The sequence below is a fragment of the Phasianus colchicus genome, chromosome 5 (genome assembly GCF_987193195.1).
Source record: "Phasianus colchicus chromosome 5, bPhaCol1.hap1.1, whole genome shotgun sequence".
NCBI lineage: Eukaryota > Metazoa > Chordata > Aves > Galliformes > Phasianidae > Phasianus > Phasianus colchicus.
The window spans coordinates 11,282,929-11,296,769 of NC_143440.1; the positions used below are offsets into that span (position 1 = coordinate 11,282,929).

A 13,841-nucleotide genomic window follows, 5' to 3' on the forward strand; every position below is an offset into this window, starting at 1 on the left:
TGTTGGGTTTAATTCTCCTCAAAAGAGAGAATGCTTAAAGGGGTACAAAAAAAGCAATTTTTGTTCTATCTTTAGGATCACCTCGCCTTAAGTATAGTGGAGCTGTTAATATTTTCTAAGCCACTTCCAGCATATGTCTGTTCTCTTAGGGACTGCACATCCATTGAGATTGGTTCCAGCAAATGCAAAATCACAAAGGTATTTGTTGGTAAGGAAATGGATGCAAAGAATATATATATATATACATTTTTTTTTTTTTTAGGAAAGGACCCCAGAGGTGATCTAGCCTAAATTTCAGTCGAAGGAAGGCCTAACATTGCCAACATCACATCAGGTCAATACAGCAAGCACTCGAGCAGCAAGCTCTACATTCACCTTGATGAAATCTAGAAAACTGTAGCTGGATTTCATCACTATTAAGTCTGTGTGTTCCTAAATTGTAGCTTGGAAGGGCTGTCAAATCTGGTAACAGCAGGTTTTTTCTTGGTGGAAACTCATTTGCTCCTCCTTTCTCTTTAATGCACAGGAAACCAAGATAAATCCACTCTACATAAACTCTTTTATTCCTATAAGAGTAAGTACTACGATGAGAAATAATGCTTCTCGTCCAACAAATGGTGCTACTTTCTGAGTTGGCCAGCACTAATGTAGTTTCTTGTTACATAAAAAATGGGACAGGATACACAAATCAAAACAGACAGACAGGCGTGAAAGAGAGGAAATAAACATGGAAGAAGTAAATAAAATCAAAACACGGAACAGTTATCCTGGCAGAAAAAGTACTGTGTGTCAGAGCTTCTCATCTGCTTTCTGACTTCCATACGTGCAGTAAGGGAAAGTGTTTCCTAAAAGATGCTAACATGGTATATCTACAGTGGGTTCAGTAAGAAACAAACCCTCGTGGAATGACTTATGAATTTCCACTTCAGATTTCACTCTGAATTATGTTCTGCCTTTGCATGTTTGTTTGTCTGTTTTTCATATTGATAAAGGTTCTTTTTATCTTCCTGATTTGCTTCTGCATGATTCACTGCAAAGAGCCAAAAAAAGCACTTTACTTCACAAACCTACACTGAGAAAAAAGAAAACAAACTAAAAAACAACAACCAACCACTTCACACCACAATATACAACCATACAATCTCAATTCTGAACAAATAATGTAGGTGTTTGGGATATAAACATGTTCTGGTCTTGTATTTGCATCCCATGCTGGGTGCATGTTTTTCATAGGTATTTGTTGCAATTGTTTTCACTTGTTTGGACTATTTGTCTGTTGTTCACTAATATCCTTATGCAGCACTTCTTTGCATCACGAAGTTCAAAATCAAGTCACTGTTCAATCCATTATTTCCACCATTTTATGTATTCACTTGCTTCATTTTTTGCCTTTTTCCCAATATCAAATATTATGTCCCACAGTAAACTTGGAGACCCAGCCTTTCAGAAATCCCACTATGAAATGCAATCAATTTACTGCATTTATAGGCTTTTACCCATAAAAATGATGTTTCTTTTTAAAAACAGTGTATCTGGGATACATCGTTAAGAGAGAAATATCTGTAGTGACACAGATTTAGAGAAAGTTGCTAAATGCTACGTTACCCATCACAGAATTACAAAATGCAGTGAACCCTCACTCAGGAGCAACCACCAGCTCTATGTGAGCAATTAGCCACATCCTTCTCTTGCCCTGTGTCAGTGTAACCTCATTAAACCTACTACTTCCCTCATGTTTATCTTTAGCACATTGTTCTGATCATAGTTTCATCTTCTTTGAGCCACTTAAAAAGGCATTACACATCTAAGACCAGAGTAGGATCATTACATTACAGCTGCAAGAGCTATTCATGTATAATTCAATGATTCTTGGTCTGAATTAGCTTATTATTCATAGGATCTAGTCCAAAGGCTTTTTTTTTTTTTTTCTTCAAGCACAAAGAGCTCAGCTGCACTCAGAAAAGTAATACTATAACTAAACACTGACAGAAACCTTTAAAATGTTATCTTACTAAGTATTGTGCATTCACCCCTCAGCAACCATCCTGTTCACGTACAGGACATGTAAAAGTTACAGCATGAAACAGACCTGGATTGCTCAAACATTAACAAGTGGGCAAGCTGCACATCCATCCCCTAAATATTACAGAAAACCAAACACAAAACTCCTTTCAAGCAGCTGACAGCAATGGCAGAGATTCTGAAGATTCTGCTAACTACACAACCAACAAGAACTCAGGAGAAAACTGATTAGAAAACATGCAAATTTAAACACATAAACATACACTGGTGTTACACAATGCAGATTTCCCAAATTAAGCCTACTGTATCTGACCAGAACAATATTTTAAGTTCTGTACATATACAGACAGCTCAAGCAGGCATTATGAGATGAAACAGAACCTCAAGGCTATGCAGTAGGAATAATTTAAGTATTACTCCACATAATGCTCAACTGCAGCCTCAGGAACGTTTTCTTTTCAACTAGTAAGAGAAATTTTATTCTCCAGTAAAACCCACTTCAGAATAAAACTTGGCATCTGTATTACTATGCTGGAGTGGAATTACTTTTTATGTTAAATTCATAAATATTAGCTTTCTGTTCACTTATTTTGCAAGTTTTTACACAGAGTTAATTTTACTTATTATTAATTTTATTTATTATTTTAAGCTGAAGTACTGACAAGACAAACATCACCTTTCTTTCAAATAAATAAATGAATAAACTCTTTACTTCAGGGCCAGCCTCTGAAACCTGACTAACCCAGTCTCATGGGGACTACAGATATAGAGAAGCTGAAGATTCACATCTCAAGAATTAGGTTGCAATGTGGTTTAATGGATTTTGATAAGGTAGGCTCAGGTCCTGAAAATCCCTGTAGATAAGTCTTTATACTCTGACCTCAATAATTACCTTTGTTAGTCATTATTATCATTAAGTAGACTTGTCAACAACAGACACTACACTCTACCTAGGAAATAATAGAAAGACTGCAGGAAAACATCAGATGGGATACAGTACAGCCTAGGCACGACAGTTTTACAACAGCCTTATCCAAGAACTGCAAACTAGTGGAAAGGTATTTATTAATTTCATTAATCATCAGCCATCAAATAAAAAACCTCGCATATTATGATACAAAAATCTCTCTTTTGTGTATGTGTGTGCATACATAAAAAAATATTTTATATATATTTTTTACCTTACCTACACTTCTGTCATTATCAATAGCTTTTTATGTTTAACCAAATTACCCAAAATCATTGCAGACATTTTTTTCAGACAAACACCCCACATAATTTTATCAGTTAGGACAAATTAATTCTGTAGTAACAACATGAAGAATCCCTTTGAAGATATTATCTTGGATCTATCAAATTTAATTTTCAAAATTCTCACTGAACCTCAAATTCGTGCAGCATTTAAACCTCAGTGAGAGTCTTAGAATGAAGGCTGTTCCTCCAAATTACACTGCATGCAGACAGACAAAGAAAAATCATGCTGGTGTGAGATGGTTGTCACTTCTTTAACACTGCAGGAAAGCACCTTTTCGTCTGTTTCATCAGGACTTTTTTACTCATCTAGAATTTGAATAAACGTGCTCCTTCGGAACAGACGTGGTTTACACATTCAGCCCTCCTTCACACACTCAGCTCCAAGTCATCCACGTTTTCAAATCTCATAAAAACTGCAATAAATCACTTTCAGACAACTCTCAGAAAGCCACTGATTTTCACAGAAACGAAACAAAACAAAAATAAAGAAGAAGAGAGGTATTGGTGCAGTCAATTCAACATCTGACATTCGGCAGCATGCAGCTAACCTTTGTGTTTCCCTTTTTTCTCCTTTCTGGCACTGCCAGTCTGACAGCTTGCAGATGCTGCCTTGGCTTTTTTAGTTGATTTCGGAGCTTGGGCATCCACTACCACCTTTACATCTTCCTGTTCGGCCTCCTGTACTGCTTGAGAGATTCAGGGTACCCCATGAAAAAGAAAAAGAGAGAGAAACAAGAGAGAAACAAATTGAGAGAGAGAAGAGAATGTATTGAGAATTCTGAGAAGGCATAAAGATGTAAGCAGACATAGCAGAATTTGGTATTTCAGATAATTCATGCAAAGAGGAGATTCAAATAAATGAGAAATTGCAAAGTTACAGTAAAAAATTGGAAGCGTTAAGTTAAGTGGGATGTAGTTCTTAACCTTTTCCCTCTTTCCAATAACATGCTAGCTGCTAGCTTTCAGGCCAAAAATAACATCAGAATATTAATGTGCTGCTGAGCTATTGTAGGAAGCACATTTCCTCATCCTAAAGTCTGCCAGACTGATCACAAACAGTGGCAGCATGAAGGCAAAAGAGCTTCATTTAGACTTTGTGGTGTCTATGTTTAAAACTATATCTTAAAACCATAAACAAGGAATCACTGGCTTTCTTCTCAGAGAAACACACCTTGTATAACTGTCAGCACCACAGTACGATGAGTAGGACAGCCAGGCACTTTATGGAGAAACTATAGACAAAGCTGAAACTACAGACTCCCCCTAGTTTGTACCGTACAAATTAATTTTTTGAAGTCTCAGCATGTTATGCACAAACTATGAATGTCAGCGTAATTCACAAACTGCTAGATGCTGTCAAAGTAAAAAGAGGCTTTATCACTTTCCATGAGCACAACACGCTTTGAGATCAATATTTCAACCTGTGCAAAGCAACACATGCAGTAACTCTTTTGGCCAGGCCAAGCCTTGAATTCAAGTAACACTAAAGTAGAGAGGCATAAAAACAATCATCTCTGTGAAATACATAAAGAAGTCATCAAACTTCACACCCCAAGCAAAATAACCTGTAGGTGGGCGCTAAAAAATGTTGGCACCAGCTGCTGGTTGCTGTTAATTGCTAAGCACCCAGCTTTGTGAGGTGACTGATTTATCCCACAGGAATATCACCATGGCTCTCAGGGCCTCCCACCATTTCTTACTCCCAAAACTGAATTGTTCTCTTAAAAATAAATGAATGAACAAAAAAACCTCAAAGGAATCTAACTGGAACAAACTGGCTACCTATAAATTTAGGTAAAAACATATCTGGCAAACTTCCTACGGCCCCAGAAGGGCTCGCGATGACACGTGGACAGCCAGTTGTCCCTTTGAAAAGGGAAATTCTCCCCAGGTTTCTGGTCTCTGAGGCAACCATTCTGTTCACCAAATCCTGCATGCACACAAAGAGCAACAGAAGCAAACACCGAGGAGATTCCCAGAGGAATAAGATGAAGTCAGCCATGTCTGTGTGAATGCACCTTACAACCCCAGAGCTGCTCTCCTCAGTACAACAATCCAGTACCAAGAGCATTACATTCACTGCGCAAGGAGCATCTGGAGCACTCACTAAACACACGCTCCCTTTTCATTACACAGAGGAAGAGTCCAAGTTTTACAGAGTACGTAGGTGATATTGGCAGAGGTGTGAGTGATTAATAGCTCAAATAAACAGCTTGGCATTGCCCAGTTCCTCACTCCTGTCTTTTATCAAATGAATCCCAAGACTGCGGTCTCCTTGCTGAGCATCACAGAGCACTGCAGAAATGAACAAGACAGAACTGGAGAGCGAATGCACAGCGTGTCAGGGAAAGTGGCACACACACAGCAGCATGGCATCCTATTTCCACAGGCATGGCAGCCTTGCACTAAGCAGGGAACCAGAGTGTCCCTGCTGCACGGCCTTTAAATAGGCAGAATTGGTCAGCCTAGCAATCTGTCCTGTACTTGTAACTCAGACAATCTATAAAAAGGAGAGTATGTTCTTTCCATTGTTTTAAGGATGATAATCCTCCTTTTAATTGAACTTCACTATTTTATAAATGACCAACATTCAATGACCAGTCAGTTCCCTTTTAAATATGACCACATTCATTCTTTCAGAAAGTATCATCTACTTGGCCCAAAGCAATGATAAATAAGTGAGGGATGAAATGTTCTAACATTGTATATTGAACAGTTAAAGACTTATCCTCACTGTCTGGTCAGCTGTCCTTCGATTAAACAATAAAAGCCCAAAGCTTTTTGAATTCATTTTGTCCCATAACTTCCAGTAATTATAAGTACAGTGATGTGTGCTTCAAAGGCCAGAGAAGAAAATACCTCCATTACATTAATCTATAATGCAAAATTTTCAAGCGACAGCCATTTTGAACTTACACCATCACTGCTGTATATGGTAAACAGAACTTTCAAACGTAAGTGATGGAGGATGAAAAATAAAACTTAAACCATAAATGTGCCAGTATTACAGATGGGTTTGTGAAAGGAGTTTGAACAGAATCTCATAATTCTAGAAGAACTTTTAATGACCTGTAACATTACATTTAAAGCACTAGCTCTAAACTAAATTCAAATCAAATCCCAAAATATCATCTTCATCACAAAACCCCACCACGTTATCGTTAGCTATTGATTACCCAGAAAACAGCAGACTTTCACTAAGGCTCATCCACTTGCTAATGTCTTCTCTGGCCTCCCTGCATAATTGAAACTGCTATAACGATATGATTACGTGCTCAGTTGGATGTTAAAAAGTTAAGTGATAAACAATGATACCTGTAGCACAGGACAAATAAAGACTCTGACATGCAGCTACAGGGATGAAATTGCAATGAATGACACTCAAAAGTGTATTCATTTCAATTAAAAATAAAAAGAAGATCAGTTAACTTTAAAAATCCCACTTCTCTTAACTGTCAGGTGACTACATTCAAAAATAAAACCCAATACCTCACATTTCCAGCTCTAAATTATTAAAATCTTCATTAAAAAAATAAAAGATTATTTTCCTTTTCAATTTGATTTGCATGTATTAGAATTTTCATTTAGACAAGACAGAAATGTGAGCAGGGTGTTTTACATTGAGACAAAATTCCAAAGAGCAAATGACACTGGACCATCGTGCCACGTGTTTCATTCCCTTTTGGACTCATAAACTATAAGAAATTGCTTTGAGATAAATGGCAAGATATCAAGTAATGCAATGATATGATTTTAATTCTACTGTTATTCATCTTTTTGTTAGATCGACCGCCCATTACTAACCCCAACACAGTATTACATGCTTTTTGGGAGACAGAAAATGGGGTTACCTTACCCACTGAAAATCAGAGCTAAGAGGGAAAGATGAACAACAAACAAGCGAAGTAACAGCACACAGTCTTGACATCAAAGTGGAAAAGGGCCCTGAGTTGGTTTTGCTTTCCATTGTCAGGAATCCAACAGCCAAAAGTGTGGAAAGAAGTATTTCATGAATCAGTTCTGACAACACTGTGGTAGGGCTACAACTCATAACCAATGGGAAGGATGCAATTTCTGAGTTACTGAATAATCTGTGATGCAGACAACAAGGAATTGAAAAAAAATACTGAAAAACAGTTATCTACAGATATTCAAGTGAATGACAATGAAAAGCATGTTTTTTCTGTCTGGCCTTCATGACTGTAAGTTCACACAGGAAATTCGATTCAAAGTGCCTTGCAATAAAAGTGATTTTCTTATTCACTTGCATGCCTATTTTTCTTGAATATTTGAGTACTCTCATGTTCTTAAATGAAAAAAGGGAAACTCTAACATAACATACCAATGCCACATGATAGGAGAAAAAATATTTTTGATCAGTATATTACATGAAGAATGAAGAAAGTAAAAAACTACACAAGCACACAAAGAAATGGACAGATTAAAAAATCTCACAGTAGTGGAAAGAACACCTCATGTAGAAAGATGGATAAATTATGTGATGCAAACCATTAGCTCGACTCTATGAAGCTATTCACTCTATTTATCACAGTATTGATTTGTTCTCTCACAGTAAAAGTGAAATCCAGAAAGATTACCACGCAAAGAAAGCTGAACTACAGTTCAAGGGTGTATCTTAACAAATTGGGGCAAATTAGTTGTTCTTTTCCTAGCGTCTGAATTGTTCCTGTGTTTCACAACAAAAACAGCTCACCGCTTTGCTTTGTAACATATTAGTCTTAGTGAATAGTGTTACTTATTTTGGCTTCTTCTTTTTTTTGTCAATTTAAGATCATGAACTGACCTAGCACTTTTACCATCCTAAAACAGACAATAGATTGCATAAGAAATATCCAGAAGAAAAGTAAAATCACTGTATTGTAGAACAAAATATTTTTTGTACGGAAGACCTACAAAAAAGAACATATTGAAGAAAAAAAGTTGCTACATGCAAGGGTCTGGATTAGGGCAAAGATGCTGGCATGTAAGGTAATAGTCACGATTATTTGATGTTCACATTAAAATGCTTATAATCAAAGGCACTGTCCCTACAGCTAGCAACTTACAGACAGATTCCAGTCTCCCAAAAAATTATGCAGCCTGTAAAATCACTTGTGTCTCTGTGCAGCTTCTGCCTCTAGTACTGGTGGATTATCAGGATGATTTCACAAAGGTGAAAATACTTGTAATTGAAGCTCAATGTGAAAGGGCTGAGAAAAAGAGCAAGGGTACATGAGGACTTGCTGGTGCTTGAGGGATCCCAGTTCTTTCCTTGCTGCATCTGGGACTGCAGAGGATGCTGTTGGCAGCAGCCAGCTCTGCCTGCTGCATTCAGAGCCTGTGGGATGGGTTCCCATTTGTGAGGGCACTGCCGGTGCTGGGCTCACTTTCACAAGCAGACTCCTTGTTCCTTTGGGAGCTGCTGGCTGCTGCTGCTTCCCAACATCAAACTGCAACAAGGAAATGTATTTCAAGTAGAAAGAGAAGGGCGCTTTTCAAGAAGTTTCTCTCAGCTGCCTCGAAACCTTCTCAAAACTTCTAGTACCAAGAAACACAGAGACCTCCAAACGACTTGCTACCTGCTGTTCTCTGCAGCTACAGGGTTAGTTCATCTATTTTGGGAATGCACTAGAATGGTAATGACTGATAATAAATCAAGAAGATGATTTAAAGGATGAAGGGTAAAGAGACTGCGGCTGCAAGGGAGATTTCAGAATATATGCTTATTGGAAGTTAGGTGTTTTGCCCACATGATGCTTGGAGTGCTGCCGGATCTCAATATTAATAGCCTTCTCCATAGAACATTCCTGGCTGCCTTCAAAAAAATAAACTAACACCTCATTTCAAGGTTAGTGAAATACAAGGATGCAACACGCAGTTCTGATGAATGCTTAAATACAGTGGGTTTTTTTGTTTGTCTTTTGTTTTAAATGGTTAACTGACATTCACTTATAAGTTGACAGCTTGGTACTCATCAAAAACCTGTCTCTCACCCTTTATGACAGAAGGCCGGAATGTCATATCAAACTTAGCAGTCCAAACCTGTGTCTTTTACCTGAAATCTGCTGTTCAACACAATACAGAACCATTTTTCTAGATGCGCTGGCGAATGACAAAAAAGGAAAATAAGGAAGCAACTTTGCTTTTTAGCACATGGTTAATCAAAATCTCTAAATTGGAAGTTGACATGAAAATTGTTCAGAGAGTTTCTAAAGGAAAACAATTTTAATTCCAGGTCTTTAAAAAAAAAAAAGCCACAGCTGCAACAAAATATGGTAATATTAATGAAAGCATATCTGGCACGCATTCAAATCTCTGCCTTCCTCACTGCTGTGAAAAGAAAAAATCTCTCCCTGGTGGAAATTCACCATTTCCATAGATATAAAATTACTTTTCTTTGTAAAAATGGGTCTTCATCATTTGCATTAAATGTGATCAAACAGTGTAATTAAATTGTTGCAGTAAGCAGCGTATCTCTGCGTGCTACTTGGTTTGTATATGTACTTGCAATCCAGACTGAGAAGAGCAGCAGTCATAGCAGAATTCTGCAATGCCTATCAGGCTAAAATGTTTGTTCAAGTTTTGAACAAGTACTTTCAAAATAAGGGGTGTAGAGATGGATGAAAACAAACAAGAAGATGTGACTGCAAGGCGTTACAGGATGGCAAGCAGCATTTAATAAAAACTTTAAACAAGCAGGTGGCAACATGCTTTCTGAAGGACACTGAACTGAAAATAAACAAGGTCACAAGAAAGAGGAAGTAACGAAGGATTAAGCTTATCCCACTGAATTGTCATCTCCTATATACAATCTATGCTTAATTTCAACACATGTTCTTTTTCAGCTATTTTTAATGATGAAGTAATGAAGAAGTTGTATTTAATACTACAAGAAAAACAGGCTTCATTTGTAATAAACTGGAGCCAAACATCATGGAAATTAATGGAAGGAGACTTATTGCTTGAAGTGGCAGGCAGATAATTTAGATTCTAACTTACAGGCATGGCCCCAAAATAATATCAATACATTCATTTCAATGCCAAGGAAAAGGCCACTATGCTCATTTTACATGCATGCTTCCTGCTCCCTCCACACAGTCAGTTTTGTCCTGGACTTAATCAAGAAATACTGCCATTGAAGTACTTCTGCTAGTATGCCTAAATTTGCTCAGGGACATGATTTAGAAGAAGTCTGTTAGAGTAGTATGGTTAGGTTGTGGTTGGACTCAGTGATTCGTTAGGTCTTTTCCAACCTGAGTGATTTAATGATTCTATGATTCCTAGGGGCAAAAATTATAAAACAAGAGATTCTGTTCCCATTAAATATATCTCTGCAACCTCTACCTCAAATAATGAGAACAGTTTCTGGTCCTACTTGATCTACAGATGCTGTCTGGCAAGTAGTGGGAAATGCAGCAAACTGGCTTATACCCCAGCTCAGACTAACTGGACTAACTCCACTTGTGGACTAGAATGTCAAGGATTTATCTGATCTCAGGTTGGCCTGTTCAATCAAATTCATCTCAGTTCTTGCAGATAACTCAAATAATTTTGCTGTTATTAGTTAATAAGCCAGTATGACACTAATCAAAAGGTTTTGGAGGGATATACTTCAACATGGAAGTTATTTATAAGCTGCAGGATCTGAAAATTCTTACCTAATGACAAAGAGTTCTTAAAATATGTAGTTCCATGCTATCTACCTATTTCCAGGCCAATGTTTTCTTCCAGATCTTGACTTTTTTTTACTCTACTCTCTCACAATTATTCTGGAATGAAATCAGTTTTTGTTCCAGAATAGAGTTGCCCATCAGAAAAGCACTGCAGCAAAGATAACTGCAACAGAATAAGCTATGGCAATGTTTAAAAGAGAATTTCCCAGTGCAGAAAGCCTAACATTTCAGCAACTCTGAGATGTTATCTCTGACCTACTTTAAGCAAAGTACCACAGAGATATCTCCAAATAGGCATCCAATTATTTTTCGAAATCAACCAGTGCTTTTGTGCTGCATAGAATTAATACAAGAAGATAGAGGAGGATGGTAGGTGTAAAGTGTTCTTTTTGCAGTATTTGCTGTACAGGAATTGACTTAACAAACGTGTTCATCCGAGCAATGTAGTTCATTCAGCAGACCTTCAACTCCCATCAAAGAGTCATTCTTAACTAAAAATCTGCATGCCTAGAACAGAAACAAATGAACGGAAAAGAGCAGAATAGTTCTTTAGAAACAGCCCAGCTGTCTCATGCATCCGACACTCCCACATACAAATGTATTCATTGAAGGGGAAAAAAAAAAGCACCAACCCTGAAGCTGAATACTGTAGTTAAAACCGGTCATCAGAACCTAACTATGTGTCATGCAAATGCTAAGAACATTCCCAGAGAAGACCACACCAAAAAAGGATGCTTTCGGAGTTCTTGTAATATTTCCAAGAGTAATGTTCCCAACAAAGGATTTTATAAGGCAATAAAACACTTTACTAAGTCACTAAATTCTCCTAAGTTGGCTTTTGCAACGGCAGGCTTATTACAAAGACAGCTGACCCGCAAAGACCAGCAAACTCTTAGAATGAATATGAGAAACATTATCTCTTGCTTCTCTGAAACCTTGTTAAATATTGAAAGGGTTTGAGAGAAAATCAGGAGATTTAAGGAGATTGGTAAATATTCCAGTAAATGGTACAGTACAACACAACAGGAAGGGTCACACTTTACCTTAAGAGCACAGTTAATCTCACTTAAGTCAGAAAGTCCACAATGGTGCAAATTGTTGCAAAATTTACTTCAATTGATATAGATAAGAAATATGCTACCTTTTATAGGATTACAATGCCTGTTTTTCTGAGCTATGAAAATTTAAACTTGATTCTACCTACAGTACAAAAAGTTCAGTGTATAATGGCACCTGATGAGCAAGGAGAGGAAATGTGTTTTCTCCGTTTAAAAAACATAAAAAACCTAAAACTAAAAAAGTGCCCATCATTTGTAAATCTACACTTCTCACAATATGATCTGTTAGTCCCGCAAATGTCTGCTACAACCCTGTTAAAAGGTGTGACCACTAGCTGAAAATGACATTACACAACAGACAAGAAGTAGAGCGCACGCAGTGCACTTGAGAGAAATCTGCAACAACTGATAATTATGCTTTTGTTTGTTCTAAAACTGAGATTTTGGCCTTTTTTTTTTTCAGGTGTAGATTCACGAAGACATCTTAGGCTTTGGTTTTTCAGACACTGAACCCTAACTACTCTGCCACCTAATAGAATTCTCAATCTGACAACAGCCATTGCACTCCCAGTACCCTTCTATTTCAGCTCATGTCCCACACACTCATCAACACTAACAGAAGAAAGCCTTTGGCTACGGAGTTGAATCAAATTCAACATAAGGGTATGCAAACAAAGACTGAAGATCACTGTTCTTTATACCTCTTGGATGTACTGTCAGCCTGGAACAAGATCTGTAAGAGACACAATATTGAACATGTGTTACCCTAGCTTTTCTCTAGGATATCTTGAGGAAAAGTATGCACCTAAGCAACATCAGGGGCAACTAGCATGGGCTAGTTGAATGCAGAACTGAATGCAGAACTAAATAACGACTGGTTTCCTTAGGATTTATTGCTGATGACAAAATTCTCTGAACAGTACAGAAATGGCTTTACAATTTTTCACCTGAAGTGCCTCTGTCCCTTTTGGAATTTGTAATCTTTAATAAGAAACTGCAGACCACAGTTTACAACTTTTGGATATTCTTCTCTACCTACTCACCTACTTTAATGAAGCTTGCAGAAATGTAATATCTATGAGGTTGTGATGTACAAACTTAGTTGAAATTAGTTAAGAAGTTTCAAATTTACCATTAACACTGACAAGAGATCCATAGCCTAGTACGGTACGAGCTTTACTTCAGAGGAAGCAAAGGCTGATGACACTTAAATACTGCCAACTGCACTGAAATGGTAGCTAGTTACCTTCCTCTGTTTCCTATTCTTCTATGGTCTGATGCTTTTACTCCCAAACACAAATGAAGGTTATCGATTATTCACTAGGAAATAACACCTTTCTTCTTACAGGATGAACTTAGCATTGACAGCATCATACTACAATTTGCAGTAAACATGCATGCAATAGACCATATTCATATACCATGGTATATGGTGCTGCTGTTGCTGTTAAGATATGATTCAACCAGTGGTGCTTGTTCTTCCGAATGCTTCGTTCTACGCGCTCTTGTGCGACTGTCCACATTGGACTGAACCATTAATGGCTCCTGGCGCTTTTTCTTCTGCTTCTGTTCTAGCAATGCTCGCTGAGGAAAATACAAAGAAAATCATCAGGTTACTGGACTCCAAACAATAGCAATCTACGATGAAAAACAATAGATTATCTTTAGGTCTTCTAAGTTTTCTAGTGGTGGGAATTGGCAAGTAGGATCTTGGGTTATATTGGGTAATAGGAAATCTTTCAGGGAAAAAAAAAAAACATCACCAACCCACTGCTAAAACACCTTCTGCTGAAAACAGCAAATAATTAAACTAGATCTTTCTGAGCGCTCTATC

General features: G+C 37.5%; 1 protein-coding gene across 4 annotated transcripts in view; it reads right to left on the bottom strand.

The window, feature by feature from the left end:
* TUB (TUB bipartite transcription factor) overlaps positions 1-13,841 on the bottom strand; it is a 126,256-nt gene that overhangs the window by 23,294 nt on the left and 89,121 nt on the right. For 2 of the 4 annotated variants that reach the window (XM_090140491.1, XM_090140488.1), the window contains exons 3-4: positions 13,429-13,591; positions 3,825-3,959 (exon numbers count right to left, since the gene is read on the bottom strand). In XM_090140491.1, the coding sequence (XP_089996617.1) occupies positions 3,825-3,959; positions 13,429-13,591 (298 nt within the window). Of the gene's footprint in view, positions 1-3,824; positions 3,963-13,428; positions 13,592-13,841 lie in introns of all 4 variants that reach the window. The other 2 variants (XM_090140490.1, XM_090140489.1) reach the window with 2 other exon arrangements.